General features: G+C 36.9%; 1 protein-coding gene across 4 annotated transcripts in view; it reads left to right on the top strand.

The window, feature by feature from the left end:
- Nucleotides 1–21,763, top strand: part of RNGTT (RNA guanylyltransferase and 5'-phosphatase) — a 291,658-nt gene that overhangs the window by 165,790 nt on the left and 104,105 nt on the right. For all 4 annotated transcript variants that reach the window (XM_053913627.2, XM_053913626.2, XM_045188557.2 and 1 more), the window contains one exon: nt 4,920–5,020. In XM_053913627.2, the coding sequence (XP_053769602.1) occupies nt 4,920–5,020 (101 nt within the window). The remainder of the gene's footprint in view (nt 1–4,919; nt 5,021–21,763) is intronic.

The following is a 21,763-nucleotide window of genomic DNA, read 5'->3' as shown; positions in this document are numbered from 1 at the left end:
TTCACTTTTTGTTTTTTTGAGAAATTCCTACTCCTCAAGCCTGCTGCTGGATACAAGGGCCTAGTCTCTCACACAGCCCACCTCTCCAGCTAGACTGGGGACTATCCAGGTCAGGGCCCATCACTGCCCAACTCTCAACTCTCCGCAGCCAGAGTCCACAATCTCCGTCCTTATTCCCCTCCCTGCGACTTCAAGCAACCAGGTCTGTGTCAGTGCTGCTCAAACCTTGTTTGGTAGGGGAGGGAGCCATTGACCTGGCTCTCTCCAAAGAGTCCTGCAGCAGACCCTGTGGCCGCTGGGCCTGGGGCCTCAGCCGCCCTGGTCCCTGAGCTGGTTCCAGGGACCTGATAGTCCTGAAGAACTCTCCTTACCGTCTGATTTTTCAATGTCCTCTATACTTTTTGGTCTCCTATCTTCATACATGCTGGGGTACTGTTGGCTCTTCTGTCTGTTCCTCAGTATATTGGCTAGGTGTTTCACCCGTGTGCAGGGGGAAGTGGACTCTGTTCCCACCTACCATCTTCCCTCCCGCCATCTTCCCTGTTTTTTACTTTCTTCTATTCCAAATTGCTGACTTGATTCTCAGCTTCATCCAGTCTACTGTTGATTCCCCATAAATTATTCTTCATTTCAGTTAGTGTATCCTTCCTTTCTGACTGGTTCTTTTTTATGATTTCCATGTCCTTTTTTTATGCTGTTGAAAGTTCATCTGCTCTTCCCCTAGGCTCATTGAGCATCCTTATGACCAGTATTTTGAACTCTGTATCTAGTAGATTGCTTGTGTCAATTTTATTTAGTTCTTTTTATGGAGTTCTTTTCTTTCATTTGGGCCATGTTTCTTTGTCTCCCCATTTTGGCAGCCTCCCTGTGTTTGTTTCTGTGTATTAGCTAGAGCTGCTGTGACTCCCTGGCTTAGTAGAGTGGCCTGAAGTAGTAGGTGTCCTGTAGGGTCCTGTGGCACAGCCTCCCCTATTACCTAAGCTGGGTACTTGAGGTGCACCCACCATGTGGGCTGTGTTCGCCCTCCTCTTGTAGTCGAGCCTTGATTATGTTGGCAGGTCAATAGGAGGGATTTACCCAGGCTCATCAGCTACAATGACTGGCTGTGACCTCTGACCACTGTGGAGGATCAGCTGTGCAGGGGCCCACTCCACAGAGCAGGACTTACTTCAGCAGGGCTCTGGTGCCCACTGAGTCTGCCCTTTCAATATGTTGCTTTTGGAGGTGGTTGGGTCGTGCTTTGATGTGGTCTGTAGCTGTCCACTGAGTGCACAGGCTCTGAGGGTCCCTGGGAGCTGCAGGCCAAAGTCATCCACCACCAGTGTTCTGTCTGGGGCCACCTGGCATAAGCCACAAAGCAATCTGCAGGTGGCTGCTACTTGTGCTGGGTTTGGAGGTGCCCAGGCTAGTCCAGACTGTTAATCAAGGCCAGCTGCTGCTAGTGCTGGGCCTGGGGCCACTTAGCAAGAGGTGTTTGCTGAGGCCAGATTCTTCTTGTTTGAGAGGATTTAGGAAAAATCGGAAGTATGAGCAAAGACAGACCTTTCCTGTGGAAAAGCCACTGGAAACAGCTTGGGTAGCCCTGAAAATTGGGTGCACAGCGTGTCAAGGCATTGCCAGGGTGATGGAGTCTTAGATATGGCACCTGCCTGGCAGCTTTTTGGAGGGAGGGCTTGGAAAAAGAACAGTGGCCTCTGCTAGCAGTTCTTTCTGGGAGAAAGCTGTCCTTCAGCTCTCATCTTGACAGGCAGTTCAGTTCTTTCCTTGTGTGTCTCTGGTGCCTTTGAGCTGCTGCCCCAGAGCTGGAGTTCAGAGGGAGTGAGTTTGAGTAAGTTCATGTGCAGGCCTGTTAAGAGTTGCCTGAGACTCCAACAGTTTCTGTCTTCCACACCTCAATCGCCTCTGGTTTTTACACCCAGAAGTTATGAGGACTTATCCTGTCACTGGAACCCTGGGCTGGGAAACCTGTTGTGGGACTGGGACTTCTTGCTCCTGAGATATCCCTCCTAATTTTTATCCACCACATGTGGGTGTGGGAACAGCCCATTCTGCATCTCAGCCCCTCCTACCAATCTTGATGTGGTTTCTTCTTTAATTCTGTGGTTGTAGGACTTCCATTCAGCTTGATTTCTGGAGGTTTGATTAGTGGTTGTTCTGTAATTTAGGTGTTATTTTGATGTGGTTGTGTGAGGAGGTTACCTGTGTTTACCTATGTGCCATATTTGTCTCTCTGTAAATGATTGAGTTTGACAAAGGTGCCAAGGCAACTTAGTGAGGAAAGGATAATCTTTTCAGCAAGTGGTGCTGGTTTGGTTTGATATCCATCTCTCTCTGTCAAACAGTGAAACTTGTCCCTTACTTCACACCATATAAATAAGTTGACCTCAAATGGATTATATAGCTTAAAATAAGTAAACATTGTAAACATTGTAAAACATTGTAAAATTTCTCTAAGAAAACATAGTAGAAAATTACAGTGATAGGTAAAGATTGCTTAAAGAGGACACTGAGAACACAAATTATAAAAATGTAAAATTTAAAAAAAAATTATTTTATTGTCATTCAATTACAGTTGTCTGCATTTTCTCCCCACCCCTCTCCCCCACCCCAGCCAAGTCCACCTCTCTCCCTTGCTTCCACCCTCCCTCTTGGTTTTGTCCATGTGTCCTTTATAGTAGTTCCTGAAAAGCCTTCTCCCCACTGTCCCCTCCTCCTTCCCCTCTGGCTATTGTTAGATTATTCTTAATTTCAATGTCTCTGGTTATATTTTGTTTGCTTTTAAAATTGATGATTTTGAAAAGATGCTCAACATCACTAATCATCAGGGAAATGCAAATCAAAAACACAGTGAGATATCACCTTATACCAGTCAGAATGGTCATTCTCAAAAAGTCAAAATGTAAATGTTGGTGAGGGTGTGGAAAACAAAGAGAACCACGTGCCCTGTTGGTGGGAATGTAAATTGATACAGCTATTATGAGAAACAAAGTGAAGTTTCCTCAAAAAATTAAAACTAGAACTACCGTATAATCCAGCAGTCCCACTTCTGGGTATGTATCTAAAAGAAAGAAAACCAGTATCTTGAAGAGATACCTGCATTCTCATGTTTACTGCAACATTATTCACAGTAGCCAAACTATGGAAAAAATCTAAGTATCTGTCAACAGATGAATGAATAAAGAAAATATGGTATACCTATACAATGGAATATTATTTAGCTTTGAGAAAGAAGTAAATACTGCCATTTGCAACAACATGGATGAAGCTGTAGTACATTATGCTCAGTGAAATAAGCCAGACACCTAAAGACAAATATCACATGTTCTCATACATATATGGAATTTTAAAAATAAAAAAAAAGTTCAACTACCAGAATAGAATGGTGGTTAGCAGAGGCTGAGGGGTTAGGGGAAAGTGGGAGATACTGATCAAAGGTTTCAGTTATGAGTAAGTTCTGGAGACCTAATGTATAGCTTGGTGATTATGATGATTAATAATAATAATGTATACCTGAAATTTGCTAGGAGTAGATCTTCAATGTTCTCATTGCTAAAAAGGAAAAAAAAAGTAACTATGTGAGATGATGGATATGTTAATTAACTTGATTGCATTGATCATTTCACAACGTATACATATGTCAAAACATCATGTTGTACACCTTAAATTTTTATTTCTTAATCATATCAGTACACTGGAAGAGAAATGATTAGACTCATTAAAAAATAGCTTTACTGTTCAAAAGAAATTGTTATGAAAATGAAAAGTCAAGGTAAAGACTGGTAGAAAATATTGCAGTACATATATCAAATCAAGGCTATTTATCCAGAATATATAAAGAACTTTTGCAAGTAAATAATAAGGGGACTGCCCAGTAAAAACAAGGATACAGTTTTGAACAGACTATACCAAAGAAGGAACACAGATAGCAAATAAGGAAAGTAAAAGATGTCTTTGGTCATTAAAAAAGTACACAAAATTGTGAGACACACTTAAGGATTAAAAATTTAGAAATGAAGACTGACAGTACCTACTGCTAGGGTGATGTAGGGCGGATTGACTTCACGTATATTACTTGTGGGAATGGAAAATGTTACAACCACTTTGGAAGACAAGTTGACAGTTTCTTATAAACTTAAACATGTGTTTACCATGTGACCCATGGTAAATGGTAAATAACAGTTTCTTATAAAATTAAACATACATTTACTGTGCGACCCAGCCATTCTACTCCTAGGTATTTACGCAACAGTTATGAAGACATGTCCACAAAGATGTTCAGAGAAGCATTATTCATGAGACTCTAAAACTGGGAGCAACCCAGACATCCATCAACGTGTAAATGCATAAAACAGTCTGTGTTATGTACATAAAATGGGATCCTAGTCAGGAATAAAAACAACCAACTACCAGTATATGCACCAGCGTAGGTAAATCGCAAAACTTTGATAAGAATTTCTTGTGAATTCTAGAAAAGACACATCTTAGGTCACTATTGCCAGAGAGTAGCTGGCTGGTAGGGAGTTGACTGTAAATGTCAGGAGGAAACGTTTTGAGTGATTGAAAAGCAGTGTATCATATTTTGGTGATGGTTACATAATTTTATCCATTTTGCTAATTTCATTGGTTAACTTATTATAAATTATTCCCACAGTAAAGTTAAACATGAAAAAACAAAAATTAAAAAAAAAATGATCAGACTTACTGTAAGTCATAGAGAAATTAGAAAGAATAACAAGTTTCACTCTTTTTCTGGACAAAAAGAAGGTAATATCTAGTTTTACTCATTTGAAGATAACAAAAATTATATTCAGAAAAGAATAGTAATTTTGCTTAATAAAAAGTAATTGCTACTATATCTAATAAGTCAAATGTTAACTTCTCAGCTTCTCATTAACTACCATCATTTTAATTCACTGTAGAAATATAAACCTGGTCGATGTGATGATATTTTAAAATGGAAGCCTCCCAGTCTGAATTCTGTGGATTTTCGCCTGAAGATAACAAGAATGGGAGGAGAAGGGTAAGTATGCACCTTTGTTCCTGCACCATTCTAACGTGAAATAATAGTTTGTATAAGTCTTCATTGTTTACTTGGTATTTTACATATACTAAACAAAAAGCATTGAAATACTGAATTTGAAAATACCTTTTATATACATATCTATGTATCTATCTCATTTTCACAGATTTCTCCTCTGACCTATTACAGCTAATATTTTTGTAGCATCTATTAAACTTTACTAATTTAGTCTCAAAATAGTTATTTTAATATAAAAAATGAACTTCGTTAAATTGTAAAAGTGAAAATAGATTTTACTTGAAAGTAATCTTGCCAAGTGAATTATAAATAAGATATGATCATTGTTATAATTAAATGTTTTGAAATAAGCCTTTTTTACTTTAGAGGAAACTGTGTTTGCATTTGCATAGCAAACATTTATCCATACTTTATTAGGGTAAAGTTTTAGTTGTTGAATTTCATTAAGATTTTTCATAATGTTCATTAATTTTTAATTTTTTCACTTATTGGTTAATCTTTTAAAAATGATTTTATTGTTTTATTTTACCTTGTTCCATAAAATTTTATTGCATCTTACATAAGAAATGTTTAATCAAGGAAATCATAAAGTAAATAAAATGACACTGGCAGAAAAATTAAAAACTTTACCAATGAATGCTTGCTATGAAATCCTTTTTACTTGCCAAAGGTAAACCACAGATTTTGCTTTTTTTGTAGCAAATGGAATGAAGGATATGTGGTTGGTTATATGAATCCAGACTCCAGAAGATTGTCTCTTAAGCAACTATGCATTTTTAAGTAAAGGATACTATGCAGTATGTTGAATCTTAAGTAAAAAAGGGATTTTAATAAGTCATATAGGTGTCATTTTTCTAAAATAGAGCATTTAATATTTTATATCCTTAAATAAGAGTTTGTGACTTAATAACAAGATATGATTTTGTCAGAACAATTATCTGGGACCCTAAATGGCATTTAGGTATTTTGCTCTGTATTGGTCCAATTTAATACAAGGATAGATAGACTTTTGACTATTCATAGAAATATTTAAATATAGTCTATCAAGTAATATAAAACATTTAGATAAGATAAATAATATTGGTAACCCATAACATCTGATCCTGAGTTTATTATTTATCAATACTTATCCAAAAATATTATTTTTCTTATTTAATCCTTAGATCCATATTGATATTAATATCAACATCAATGAATAGTTTCTGAAATGGTATAGTAATTATACTAATATACTGTTAATAATATGATTAATTAAATATTATTAATAAATATTTTTTGGAAACTGCTCCAAAACTGTATTTTAAATCTTTGGGTATTTTAAGTAGTAAATTCAAGTTTATTCTTCCTGACAACCACCTGGAGTACAGATATTCTGGGTTGCTAGTGTGCCGTGGAACCTATTCATCAGTGGAGTGTAGGCTTGATATGCCCTCCTAAGTGCCCTATGGAAGGCCACCTTGCCTCTACAATAGTGGAGGCTGAGGGATTGATTCTGATGGGGCCGCCTGCCCCATGTTTTTTTTTTTTTTTTAAGAATTTTCAGAATCTTTTTTTTTTGAAGACAGATGAATATAATAAGTTTTTTCAAACAAGACTTCAAATGAAGTAAGATTTGTTAACTTGTGTCATTACTAAATCTTCTGTTTTGCCTAATTCTATATTTATAATATTTATTGGTTAAATAGTATAAACCCTTCTGTGTTTTTATTGATTACTTTCATTGAGTTTTGAAAAATCATTTTGTTTTGTTTTTTACTGGTCATAATTCTTGGCAATTCTTAAGAGCTACATGCAGCTAAATGTAGAAAGCCCATTTTTCTAAGTAGCAAAAATGGTAATATTAATATTTTTCCCTGCAATTGTCCATTTGCAATTAAGTGTAGCAAAATGTAATTCAGTTTGCTAGTTTGTCATCCTAGTTTTGGTTTTATTCTTAGTATGTTTTTAAGTATATTTTGTTCCTTAAAAAATTTACCTATTTAATTTCTTTTTACAAAAACCTGAATTACTTTTGATTCTAGTGAAGCTTTAAAACATACCAAAATGTCACCATTTAAGGTGATTTTCTGCTAAGAATATGCAAGTTATACTGGTGTAGGTACATAATTTATTTATGTAACATGAATGTCAGTTTTCAAAAATAGGGTATTTAATATGAAATATAACATTCTAACTATTACTAGAACATGAATTATTCAGTTAGCCAGAGTAATGTGTTTTTTAATGTAAAGAATGTTATTTATTATAGCAGTTTTCACCTAATGGGTTTATATCTCATGGTTATGTTAGGTGCAGTGTGTTAGGAAGCATGGTAAGCAATATGCCTGTGATAGTTGGGAAAGAGAGTAGCCATGTCTCTGAATGATTAGAATCACAGCATGTGACCCATGAAGTGGGAATAAGATATTAAAATGCCAACAAACAAGCTTATTTTTTTTCTTGACTATACTTCCAAGTATTTCTGCAAAGGTTAGAAGAGTGGAAATTCTTGAAAGGTATAATGTAAATGCTAATCTTTGAAAATGGCTGCAGTGATTCTTTTTTAGTGATGTCTTTTCGACCTCCAGAGTATGGTTTTGAGTCTCATTCAGTTGATATAATAAAGTGGTTGTAATATCAATTCTACTTAGATTAAAATTTAATATAGATAGAAGAATTTATTGTGTTAAATGCCCTGTTGATGGCAATTAAAACTAAACTTTGCTCTTTTCACTCCTTTTAGTATCATTTCAGAAAATGTGAGGTATAATAACATTTGTTTTATCAATTTGTTATCAAGTAACTTTTGTGTATCTGAACAATTTATGTACATTGTGTTGAGTTTTTTAGACATACAATGTAGACTTTCATCTGAGAGCTATACATTGTTTTAAAAATACTATGTTTATATTAACCTACAACCAACAGCTGTGGTCATTGTCAAATGCCAGGATTAGCAAGGTAGTCTGTGGTCTGTAAAGGGCAAAACCTTGAATATAATGTCAGTGACTTACAACGATCAGTATAAACGTATAGTTTGTGTAACACAGTAGTTTAAAGCACAGATTCTAGAGCCAGGCTACCTGGGTTTAAACCTCCTTTTTAGCTGTGTGACCTTGAGCACATTTCTTTTTTCTGTGCCTCAAATGACCCATCGATAAATTGACCTCATCAGTCTTTTGGGAGGATTAAATGAGCTAATACATGTAAGATGATTTAGAACAAATGGTACTTGGTAAGCTATATTTGCTATTATTTTTATTGTTTTAGCTTAGATTTAAAAGTCTGTATTCCCTTTCTGTCACTCCTACAGTTCTGTTGTTTACTGAACTGTGTAACTTCAATTTTCTGTGTGAATCATTTCCTGTTTGATTTCAATCCCTATTAATTTTTACCTTTTAAAATGTATATGTCTTCCATATATACATATAGTCATAGCAAGAATATAACAAAGAATATAGCAAAAAAGTTTTATTTGTAGATTTTTTGTGAAAAGTGCCTTAAAATCACCTTGGCAATATGTATAGCAGTTAAGAACATGGGTTGTTGGCCAAGATCACACAGACCGAATCTTAGCTCCACTACTTCATCTTTCTAAGCTTTCTCATCTATGAAACATCCACAGTAATTATGCTTACCTGATCAATTCGTTTTGTAGGAGTGAATTAAGTAAATATGGATTCTGCCTTTAGAGACTTCACAATCACAAGCTAGTGGGCTCAGTGGAAAAATACTACTTTATGAGGTCTTGTAGGGATTAAAAAAAGATGATGTATGTAAAGAACTCAGCATAGAATTCTATAATTTTTGTCATGATGGTTATGATTATTAATTTAAGCTCAACAAAATGTATGGTTATTTCATAGATTATATAGCCTATAAGAAAATTGAACCGCATGGAAGTCTGACAGCCAAGGAGATAAAGAAGAAACATTCATCCAGACCAGTAGGAGGGGTGGAGACAGGCAGCTGGGGCCCAGGAGACTCTCGGATACGCGGCTGGACCCAGAGAGGTGGCAGACTGTGGAACGAACGGGACAGGCAGTGTGACAGCTAGCAGACCCTGCGGCCCCACATTCGCACATAGATAAACCGGGAGGAAAGGCAGGGGAGCGAAGCAGACTGAGCAACCCAGGGTTCCAGCTCGGGGAAATAAAGCCTCAAACCTCTGATTGAAAACACCCGTGGGGGTTGAGGCGGCAGCAGGAGAAACTCCCAGCCTCACAGGAGAGGTTGTTGGAGAGACCCACAGGGACCTAGAGCATGCACAAGCCCACCCACTCGGGAATCAGCACCAGAGGGGCCCAGTTTGATTGTGGGTAGCTGAGGGAGTGACTGAAATCCGGCAGAGAGTGGAGCAAGCGCCATTGCTACCTCTCGGCCCCTCCCCCATGTACAGCGTCACAGCGCAGCCACCAGCATTACCCCACCCTGGTGAACACCTAAGGCTCCACCCCTTTATGTAACGGGTGCGCCAAGACAAAAAAAAAAAATGGCCCAAATGAAAGAACAGATCAAAACTCCAGAAATAATACAGCTAAGCAGCAAACAGATAGCCAACCTATCAGATGCACAGTTCAAACACTGGTAATCAGGATGCTCACAGAATTGGTTGAATTTGGTTGAAAATTAGATGAAAAAATGAAGGCTATGCTAAGAGAAACAAAGGAAAATATACAGGGAACCAATAGTGATGCAAAGGAAACTGGGACTCAAATCAACGGTGTGGACCAGAAGGAAGAAAGAAACATCCAACCAGACAAGAATGAAGAAACAAGAACTCAAAAAAATGAGGAGAGGCTTAGGAACCTCCAGGACATCTTGAAATGTTCCAACATCTGAATTATAGGGTTGCCAGAAGGAGAAGAGGAAGAACAAAAAATTGAAAACTTATTTGAACAAATAATGAAGGAGAGCTTTCCTAATCTGGCAAAGGAAATAGACTTCCAGGAAGTCCAGGAAGCTCAGAGTCCCAAAGAAGCTGGACCCAAGGAGGAACAACACACCAAGGCACATCATAATTACATTACCTAAGATTCAGCAGAAGGAGAGAATCTTAGAAGCAGCAAGGGAAAAGGACACAGTTACCTACAAAGGACTTCCCATAAGACTGTCAGCTGATTTCTCTAAAGAGACCTTATAGGCAAGAAGGGCCTGGAAAGAAGTATTCAAAGTCATGATAGGCAAGGACCTACATCCAAGATTACTGTATCCAGCAATGCTATCATTTATAATGGAAGGGCAGATAAAGTGCTTCTCAGATAAGGTCAAGTTAAAGGAGTTCATCATCACCAAGCCCTTATTATATGAAATGTTAAAGGGAGTTACCTAAGAAGAAGAAGATAAAAAATATGAACAGTAAAATGACAGCAAACTCACAGTTATCAACAACCACACCTAAAACAAAAACAAAAGCAAACTAAGCCAACAACTAGAACAGGAACAGAACCACAGAAATGGAGATCACATGGAGGTTTATCAACAGGGGAGTGGGAGGGTGAGACAGGGGGGAAAGGTACAGAGAATAAGTAGCATAAATGACAGGTAGAAGATAGACAGGGGGAGGGTAAGAATAGTATAGGAAATGTAGAAGCCAAAGAACTTATAAGTATGGCCCATGGACATGAACTATAGCGGGGGAATGTGGGAGGGAGGGGGTGGGCAGGATGGAGTGAAGGGGGGGAAATGGGACAACTGTAATAGCAAAATCAATAAATACATTAAAAAATATAGCCTGTATTATCAAGTGGGGAAAAAGTGCTGTGAATGAAGAAGCCACACTTGTCTGTGAAAGTATATAGATGTTTGCTTCTTCTAATAAAAAAATACGTTCTAAGACAGCAATGGAATTTAAAATTTTTGATCTCCCACATTGGCAAATATCAACATTGTCTCTTTTGATTGGAGTGTGAGCAAATAGGCACTCTCCCCAGCTGTTTTGTAGGAGTGCAAATTGGTACAACTCTTCTAGTGGTTAGTAAGGTAGTATATACCCTGAAAAAATAGGCTTCAAGTTTTGTGAAAGGAGAGATCTTATCTGTCTTCTACATAATTGTATTCCTTGTAGCTTGCATGGTGGCTTGTATATAAAAGTCACTCAGAAATCGTAAATGTGAGAATTCATATACCAATATACATTCAAATACATTTATTTATATACAAATGAAAATACAAAAGGGTGTATGTATAAGATTTTACTGAAGTATCACTTAAAATAGAGACTATTTTACTGTTTATGTTTTTTGTAATATGTATGCACGCCTTCATGTGTGTGTCTAGGAAAATTGCTAAAACATTCTGTTGTCTCTGCATAGTGTCCTTTACAAATGGGTCCAGCCTGTTGTAATACATGATTTTCGTAGAGATTTGAAATTGAGGTCAGACATAGCAGCCAACTTTGTTGTTTGATTTTACATTCCCACATAGTTATGTAATGTTAACAGATATATCAGTTTGGGTCAAGTCAAAATGGAAACCACAGCAATTATTTTAACAGAATTAATTTACTAGGAAGAATTATTATCAGTTATTAAAAACTGAAAAGGCAGAGTAAGTGTTGAAGTTTTAATAACAACTGCAGGCAGCATCTACTACACAAAGGACCAGGGGAACAAAGGAATCAGGGTGAATTATTAAAATTTAGAAGCTTGCAGGAGGCCCTATAGAACTCATAGGAAGATACTGCCAGCTAGTGGTGTTACCTGAAGGTCTTGGAGGATGGATACTATGGCTCTGTATTCGGACACCCGGAGGAAGGGGAGAGTGCTGGCCAGCAGGTGTTGGTTTTTCAAAGGTGGCCCAATGAAGCTGTTTCTGTGACTATGAAAAAAACTTCAGTGGAACCAACTGTTAGTGTTGGAATCAGTTGTCACCCCCAGGGTAGGAGACTTTTGCTGCAAACAGGAAAGAATATGTCCCTTTTTCATCCTGTGGTTTTTTAGTCCCGAACCCCATCCCCTACACATCCCAAAGGGTTTCTAGCCTAACAAAATGGAACATAGTTTACGTTCAAAGCCAAGAGACAATAGCTTAATATTAGCACAGTCTACTTCTTACAAAGTCCTACTAATCATTTATCTATTTCTGGGAAACACATCTTTTTCTGGGCTATTTAATCACTCCTTAAATTCAGTCAATTTTTCTGAATATTTATTACTTAATAACTATATTGTGAAGTTAGTCATTAGCTGTCTTCACACTGGCCATGAGACCAAGGTTGAAGCTTTCTTTTTCCACTCTTCACTGATGCGGATCCTGGCCCGCAGGATCTGGTGTTGTGGCTGCAATATACAAATACACATGGACTACAGAAATCCTGTGGAGAAAAAGGGATGGCATGGCCACTCTCTAAGTGAGAGAGGGCAAGAGGGCTAGAGAGAGCCCAAGAGAGAGAGCCTTCCCTTCCCCCCCCCCTTGACAGGCTTTTACTCTTTTCTGGGCACATTACATGGAGGATGGTCCTCATTTACAATGCACAGGTTCACCATAGGTGATTACCTTCTAAGGACAACAAAGGACAGAACACTGCTAATTACTTCAAAGAGAAGGATGTTACAGCTCAAGGGGGAAACTGCTCATACTCCATACTTGGGTGGTTTAGCACAGACTTTAGGAAGTTAAAGATACTCAGTAAACATTTGCTGCCTCAATCGAGGGTGAGGGAGTTTTAGCAAGAGCAAGTCTCATAGCAGTCTAGGTACAATGCAGGCCTGATTTCCCACTGGAGAACCTATCCATGGACGTGGGTCCTGCCTGCCAGCCTCGCTCCCCACTGGCTTTTCCGACTGGGGGCTGAGCCACATTTCCCATGCATGGAACAGTTCCCCACACTTCACCTCGTTTTTCCTTTGTTCTCAGCCAGGACTTGAGGTTTTTTACTTAGTGGGATAACACAAAACCTTATTTCTGATAGATCTGATCCTCAGTGGTCTTGCCTTTTTTTGTTTGTTTATATACTTTTCCATTTACTTTTACTATTGGGCATGGAAATACTACGAGGCACCTCACAGAACACCCTGGGTTTAGATATAGTCCTACCCAGTGGTTTTTCTTTGGTCATGGAATCTGTCACTTCATCCAGTAATCTTATTTTTTGCCTTTTGATTTAGTTATATCAGGAACACAAAGTGGTCAACTTGCAGTTTCAATTTCTAGTTCATTGGATCATTCTTGTGTACCTCTGTGCATTTGCAAACCAAAATTCCCAAACCAAAGCTGCAGGGGTGGGAAACAAAAATTCTGTGAGTACATAATTAGGAATAATACTGAAATGAGAATGATTTTTTGACTCATATATCATGGCTAAGGGAGACTCTATACTTTATATTTGGTCATGACTTTAAAACATGTACCACATCCTGTAAGAACACCATCCTTTTAAGGTGTGGTGTTGTAATTGACTTTTCACTTGGCCATTCTACTATTGTGTTAAGCCAGCTGCTTCTAGGTGGGGGGTAAGGCCAGTGAAATTCAAGACCATGAGCCCATTGTCCCATTTGCTGTTTTATGAAGTAAATCTTAATGACAGACCATATTAATGAATAAGTCATGCCTTATGCTCATAGAAGATGATGCTAATAGCATTGAAGAGAAAAAAGGAATAATTTTATCTGGATAATTATGTGACCCAGTGAGGATAAATTGCTGCCCCCTCCATGATGGAAGGCAGTGTAATTAATCTTACCTGGTATTATCATTGTAGCATCTTTGCTATAAGCATTTGTGCTGCATAACTAATTGGCCATGAAGCCATATTGCCATAAAAAGGTAAAATCACAATTAAAAGAGGGACATAAAAATGAATAATAAAATGTAAAAGTTTATTGCAAAATAAAAAGTATTTGAAGATATTTGAAATGTGTGTAGATTCATTGCAATACTATACAAATAAATTGTTTTATTTTGTGGATTGTGCCTAAGCACTTGTCTTCATTCTATAGGAAATGTGGCTTCAACACTGCACCCTAAAAGAGGCCCCTGGGTGCCTCTTTTTCTCCTTTCAATGTAGTTTCTTTCAAAATAAAAATCAGCTGACTCTTGGGGCAAAAGTTATCATCTGGAAGAAATGGTAAGTATTTTAAGATCACCACTATTTAACTATTTACATTGACCACTCTATCAATGAAGAAATGAAACCAAACTGACAACCAGCTTAAGTACACTTAAAGTCTGCTGAAGGCAGTTGACTTATTAGTGGAGAAATGAAACCAAACAGCCCCCCCCCCAAAAAACTAGCAAACCATCAATCAGTTTTTTTGTCTTTTTTACAGAAAAATTGTCTTACGGCCAACTAGTTACACAGTGAAAATGTTTGAGGCAAAAATGCTTGCAGCAAAGATGCTATAACAAAAGTACTTAGAACCTAAGCATCTGGCATAGTGACCTGTAATACGCTATCAAACTAGCATAAGGAGCCTCACTCTGTGGGTCAGTGGCTGGCTAGTTCTTCTGGAGAACGAGGCTATGTCATGGGCTTCAGTGTTGGTCTCCGCTGTTGTCAGGTTGAGCACTTGATGGTAGCTGTGGCCAGATCAACTGTGGTGAGGGAAGTCCATGTAGTTGAGCCCACTCGTAGCCTCTATGCTTGCCACTATTGCCATTTTTCACAAGGGCTCATTGAGTAAAAACTCTGAGATGGTGGGGGAAAGAAAATGAATTGACATTCAGAATGATTCATTTTGGCCACCTGATTATTGAGTCTTCTCTGTGATGGATGCTTATTTCTTCTTCATCTGTGCACATTCTGTGAGGTTCCTCAACATACCTTCCCCAGACCTATTGTCACGAATCTTCTAGTCCTGTGCTTTCCATGTCCTTGACCAGTCTTCCAAACTGTTGTCAATTAGTGTAGATTTGCACTTCTGGCATCTCTCCGGCCAGACTGTACTTCTCAAAGGTTGACTGATATGAAGAATTCTCCATCACTGATGTCTTCAGGCTATTATTGTGTAGCAGTCTGGTTCCAGTTTGTTCCAGGGCATCATGGAACTAACTTTAAGTTACATCTAAATTTTTTCTCCTTCATTCATCTGGTTAGATACAAATTGAGCAGGAGGCAGTGCCCCAGGAAAGAAAACCATACCTCTGCCTATGTTTTCTAGACCTGCTCAAGCCCAATATCTTAGGTAACATTTCTAGTACTGATAGTTTGTTCCTACGGAAGCTTAGTGGTTCAAATAACACCCATTTCCTCATGGGCAATTTAGGTCATCTTATCGTTACTTGCTTCCTAGGATCAGGCCTTTGGTCTTTTTCAAGGCCTTATAGCAAGCAGGCTAGGATCTGTTTCTCAAAGAATAATGGTCTTTAGGAAATTGCGTGGTTTTGCTCTAACCCCCTGAAGACTTGTGATATGATTCTCTTGTTGGAGCTTGCCCAAAGCTCCAGATAATTGATATACTGGGTTACAAGGCTCAATTGGTAGAACAGCTTACACAACAGCTTGGACTTGTTACGGAGCCTTATTGAACTTATTAATGCTTATCAGGCATTATGCCTCCTCCCCCCCTTTTAAGTAGTAAATAGTGCAAATGTAGTAACTTGTCTTTCACCTTGGAGAAGTTATCTCACAGGTCTTAGGCCATTGGACTCCTAGAATCCTTACTTCATTAGTGGATTCCTTAATTTGTGTGGATTTTATTTCTCATATTCTGCCTTAATATATGTCTTGCTGAGATATCTAAAGAACTTTGTACTTCCTCCTCATCACTTCCAATAAGCCTGAGTCCAAAGTCATCAGCATTGTGGATCAGTGTTTTGACTGTGTAATGTCAAAATGATCACTGTTTCTGAAAAAAGAAAAAAGACAGATAATAACAAGTGGTGGTTAGGATATTGGAGACTTCAGCCACTCTGGCTGTTCCTCAGAGGTTGTTGAAGATAGGCTTATAGATGACTGAGCAATTCTGCTCTCAGGTATGTACCTAAGGGAAATAAAAACATATGTCCACAGAAAAATGTGTACATGATTCTCCTTAGTAACATTTTTTTTACAATAGCCCAAGTTGGAAACAACCCAAATATCCACCAACTGACAAATGGATAAACGTGCAAACAAAATAGCTTTTTTATTCACAAGACTAGTGGATCCTATTAAGCAAAAGGGCTCTGGAATTTTACAATTTGGATTTTAGATCTAGCTCTGCTTTGCCCTACTTAGATTACTTAACCTTGGTGTTAATTATTTCTTCAACTGTATAATGTGGATAATAGAAGTGCCTACCACTTGTGGGAATTTAATGAGATAATGCATAAAAACATTCAGATCACTGCATATTACATAATAAAACTAAATACGTATTAACTACTACGAAAAAATGGCCATTGTCTCTGGATTATACTGTGGCAGAGAATGGGAGAGTTGATATTGAGATTGTAACTTGGTGCAGGTATACAGCCATGAAGTATACTTTAATTAATCATGCCAGGCAAAGGCAAAAATATCTTCTTTTATTTATTTATTCATTCATTCATTCACTTTATTTTTAGAGAGTGGAAGGGAGAGAGAAACATCAATGTCTGGTTGCCTCTCATGTGCCTGCCCCCTACTGGGGACCTGGCCTGCAACCCAGGCATGTGCCCTAGACTAGGAATTGAACTGGTGACCCTTTGGTTCGGGCAAATATCTTCTGATGATACCTCACGTTGGTATAGAGATAAAAGTATTTGCCATCTTGAAGTTGTATAATAGAGTTCAGAGATCGTGTTGATTTGCTTCATTGAAGATAGTACATCTGGAACAGCAGCTGTAATTGGTGTCACAACCTGGTTAAATTTGTGATAATCCATAATCATTCTTCATGATCACCCACCTTCTGTATAGGCTAACCAGGAAAATTAAATGGATATGTGATGAATAGTATCACCTTGTCATCTATTTAAGTCTTTGATGGTAGCACTAATCTCTGCACCTCTATTAGAGATAGGGATGCATTATTATTTTTGCTTTACATCCCTGGCAGGGAGAGCAAGCAAGGAGCTTTTATTCGGTCTTTCCTAGCAAAATGATGCTTACTCCATTGGTCAGAGAGCTAAGGTGAAAATTCTCCCAGATGCTATGTATTTCTCTTCTAGTTACACATTCAGGAACTGGAAAGTGATGACAGGTTATCCCTGTGAACATACTGTCCCACTTAATTTTAAACTCGAGCCAGAATCCCATTTATCATCTGATCACCCTTAACTCTCTAATTGACAGACCACAATAGCATTTTGGGTCCCTGTCTATTAGTGTCTGTTCAGAGTTAGTATCTGATAATCTCTGGTTGGTCTGAGTATTCCTTTTTTTCCAGTGTACAGCCACTCTAGCAGGTGCTGATGGTCCTTTAAAGTCCAACTGGAGGGAGATTTTTAGCAAGGGTCTGGACATTTTTGGCCATAAAAGGCCAGATGGTAATTATTGTAGGGTTTGCCAGCCATATAGTGTTTGTCTGAACTACTCAACTCTGCCATTGTAGTGCAAAAGTGGACATAGACAATATGTAACTGAATGAGTGTGGCTGTATTTCAATAACACTTTACTTACAGAAACATGTGTCAGGTCAGATATGGCCTGTGGGCTGTGGTTTGCCAACAGCAGTTTTATACTGTATACTTGTTTATACCTGTGATAGTTTTTCAAGCTCCTTCTTCAAGGGGACTTGGCCTCTTCCTTCTATCAAGGGGCTTAAGTCTTAAACAGCTCAGGTCTGTGCACTCAAAGTTGAGAAAGCTAGCTTATTGGCAATCATGATGAAATAAATAGAATAGGCTACATAATTTTACTTTACCTCCTATTGAGAATGTATGAAAAAGTCCTCTTACTTTGCTGACTAAAGTGTTTTTTTCTTTTGCTCAGATTTATTTAAAAGTTAAAATGATGAATTCTACTTCTCATGCTTATTTGAACTGGTGTTATTATTTTTAAGATGGAAATTATAGTGGTAAAGCATTTAAAGTGTTGAAAAAAATGTTCTTGTAGAAGAAAAGTTTGAGTCAGCAAGAACATAGGTAATAAACCATATGCGGAAAAAGTCTTATTTCTTTACTGAGCAGTGCCTATTTCTTTTGTTCTCTCTCTGTGTCTATTTTGGAATGAAATGCTTAACTCTTTTATTTAAAAATTATTTTAAATAAGTGCAACTAGAGGTACAACACTAGTATAACCAGTATTATCATGTAGTACACTTAATGACTGGGCTTGTTGGCATATAGCTGGTCCTACTTTGGGGGTATACCTGTGGTTATTTTCATCTTTTAGTAAGTGGCCCATGGTAACTGCCTTGGTTATCTTATTTGAAAATATTCTTATTATCCAAACATATTTTAAGATAATTGGTTCCTTGGGTTTTCATCTTTTGAATGGGTATTATATCAAATTCTTGATTATGCTTTATTTCCAGTGTGGGTTGGGAGAGAAAAGGAAAACCTATAGCTGACGTCTCACTTCCTCTGCCCTGGTTATCAGATTAGTAATTCCTGATAACTCTTTCCTTTCAACCTCCCTACTCCCTGCAGAAAAATTTTCCCAGTTCTACCAAAAATAAATACCAAGCACCTACTTTGAATAACTACTAGGAGAGGAGCATGTGGTTTCAAAACATCTGCTTATGACCTCACTGGAGTCAAATTACTTTCTTTCACTGGTTAATTTACTGAAGACAAATTGATGTCACCTTCATTTCATCATTTAGTTCTTTGGAGTTTAATTTTTATATTTATTTATTTAAAATTACTGTTTACAATGAGAACGTTTTGCTTGTGTCATTTGTTGTAAAGTATTTTTTCCTTATTTGCAATTTCTCTTAAGTTTATGTGTTGAGAAGCTTGTTGTCTGGTAGATAGAGATCTCTGGGGAATAGTGTATGGATTAAGTACTAGTTAAAATCCTACTTTGAATCACATTGAAGGTGGTGGGGAGAGAAGTAATCCGAGTAATTTAAGGAAACAGTATTTGACTATAGACTTTCTTGAGGGGTAGATGGAGAGATCCTTAAGTCTTTTTTTTTTTTTTTTTTTACAATGCTGTGGGTATAGATTTTTCTTATACCCTTGGATGTGTCTTTTATTTTGAGGACGTCTTATATTGTACATTGCCAGTTAGTCTGCCATTATCTAAGTTAAATTTAACAGCATTTACATATTGCAAGATTCATTTTCTTTCCTTCATTTTCACTTTTTTGTTCAAGTTGTTCTTTGGATAGTCATTTCTTGAGTATTTTTTCTCAGATGGAACCACCTAGGTTATTACTTTGAATTCTTGCATATCTACAAATATCTTTTTCCTGCCAGGTTTATATGTCTTACCCGAGTGTAGAATTCTTGAGGTGCAGTTGTTTCCTCTCTTTTTTTATTGCCTTCTGGCCCCAGTGTTAAAAGATGAGAAAGCTAATGTCAGTTTGACTTGTTTTTCTCTTCTTTGACTTGTGGGTTACCTTACTCTTAGTTTTCTTTTTTTCTTTTTTCTTTATTTCTTTTTATTGTTGTTTAATTACAGTTGTCCCCATTTCCACGGCATTACTCTCTTCCTGCTCTAGGCACCCCCACCTCCCATATTCAATCCTTCCCTCTCCCGGCCCCCCCCACCACATTGTCTTTGTCCATGGGTCCTATATACATGTTCCTTGATGACCCTTCCCCTAAAAATATATTTATCCCTAAAAAATGTATTTCTCTTTCTAAGTTTGTGTTGTATACAGAAAGGAGAGTTATTTTTTGTGGTATTACATTAGTCTACTGCAGAAACAATTGTATTTAAAATGAAAATACTACTAAGCCTTAGTAAAATGAAACCCGTATGTTGTAGTCCAGTGGCTTACATCTGATATAATTATGGATGGGATTTTAAAAATGAGCAATTTGTTACAGTTTGGTGTATTATTAGGATTTGGCCTCAGGTACTTAGGAAGTTATCATGTATTATTGCTAAACAGAGCATACTCACATTCTTGCTTATATCTTAAGGGTAAAAGGAGGAAAGATTTGAGCCACTGCATTTCTCAGCTAAAATCAATTATGGAATAAATTAAATAACTCTGATCATGAAAATAATTGCAAAATAATTACTAATAAAACTATATTCTTTTAATTTTCACAGTCTGTTTTGAACCAAGCCATTTAATTGGGTTTAAAGAGTTAATTATGACAAGAGGATATTTAATATCCTCTAGCATATGACAGCTTCAAAATATAAATATGGTAATTTATTGTCAAAAGAAAGCTAGAGCACATCGTTGTTAATGCAGTCCTTTTATCTCTGGAAAATGGAACTCATATTAAGCATTGAATCTCAGGGGGGAGAAAATAGGGGGAGGGTATGGAAGAAGCTCATTTCTTTGTGTACATCAGAAAACTATCTGAGCAAACTGAACTTCCAAATGTTGAATGATGAGGCAGTAAGAACAGTTATGATCCAAGATTTTTTGTAAAGCTCAAATGGTGGCAGTGCTAGTGGTTGATTTTAATACCTGATTTTATTATATTGGCACCTGTTACTTAGGACCTTTGTTTTAAAAATATTACACTAATTGTAGGAAATGCCTATCACTGTGTAATAGCAATTTAAGCTTCAGATTTTTTAAATGCCTATATACTATACCAGCATTGTCCAAGGTAAACACTACAGATTTAACAATTGTATTTATAGTAAAGTACCACCTTATGTTCTTTTAGTTAGAAACCGCTATAAAATGGAAGTTTTCTATATCTACAGCTCAAAGATCCTTTGTATTTATGTTGATAAACAGAAGCCATTGTAGGTATCAGACACATGTTTTTAGTCATCAAAGGAAGTTTAGGTTATGTAGCTTTTTTAAAAAGTACATTTTATTTTCATTTAATTATTTGAAAATTGACCAAGTTATATATAAGTTAACACGTAAGTATCAAGAATATTTTTACTGACCATTATACAATTATATGAGTTCTTCAAATATCATCAAATTTACCTCTTTTGGGTAATATAATTTTTATAGGTAGAGTTGGAATATGTGTTATTTAGATTTAAGAATTGCTTGGGCATTTAAATATGGGTTTATTCTAGAAGGTATAGGCCATATTACATAGTCTCAAGGGATTTTAGAATAAATTAACTGTAAATTACACAAATTCATTACTAAGAAACAAAGACCTTTATTCATTTTTTTAGAATGTAATTTATAACAACAATCACCATCTTACTTGTCTTCCATTTACTTTTAGATTTTCAGCATAGTAAGTAGCAGTGCTAGTTATAACTGATTAATCACTATTCAGTAAGCATTTATTGAAAACCATTAAGTGCAAACTATGATGGTGGGTACTGAGAATAAAAAGATGGATAAGCCCTATTCTGAAGATATGAGTAGCTGAGTGGGAAGATAGATATAAACACCAGTGTGACATATGTTGTGCTATCAGTGTGAATAAAGTGCTCCAGGAGCCCAGACAATCTTACTACATATAAAAATATTTCAATTGTCAGTAATGGCACAAAGAAGCTTCCAGAGAAGATGGTTTATTTGAGTAGAACTTTGTAAATATATAAGTTTGGCATTGAAGACAAAATATATTCAGAAACAAGTTAGGAAATCACATGGAATATTTATTCATTCATTCATTCAGTTGTTATTTTTCCCCACATAGAATATTTATTGAATAACTAGAGTTTATAGAACTGGAGCCTTGAATAAAGTGGGTCAGGACCAGACTGTGATAGGTCGAGTGTAAAGAGTACCAAGAATAAAGCCGGAGTAAATAATTAGGACTAATCTTGTAAAGTTAGTGAAGATT

The sequence above is a fragment of the Desmodus rotundus genome, chromosome 11 (assembly GCF_022682495.2).
Source record: "Desmodus rotundus isolate HL8 chromosome 11, HLdesRot8A.1, whole genome shotgun sequence".
Classification (NCBI taxonomy): Eukaryota; Metazoa; Chordata; class Mammalia; order Chiroptera; family Phyllostomidae; genus Desmodus; species Desmodus rotundus.
The sequence above is the reverse complement of the archived record's forward strand: the minus strand, read 5'-3'. Positions and strand labels throughout refer to the sequence as shown.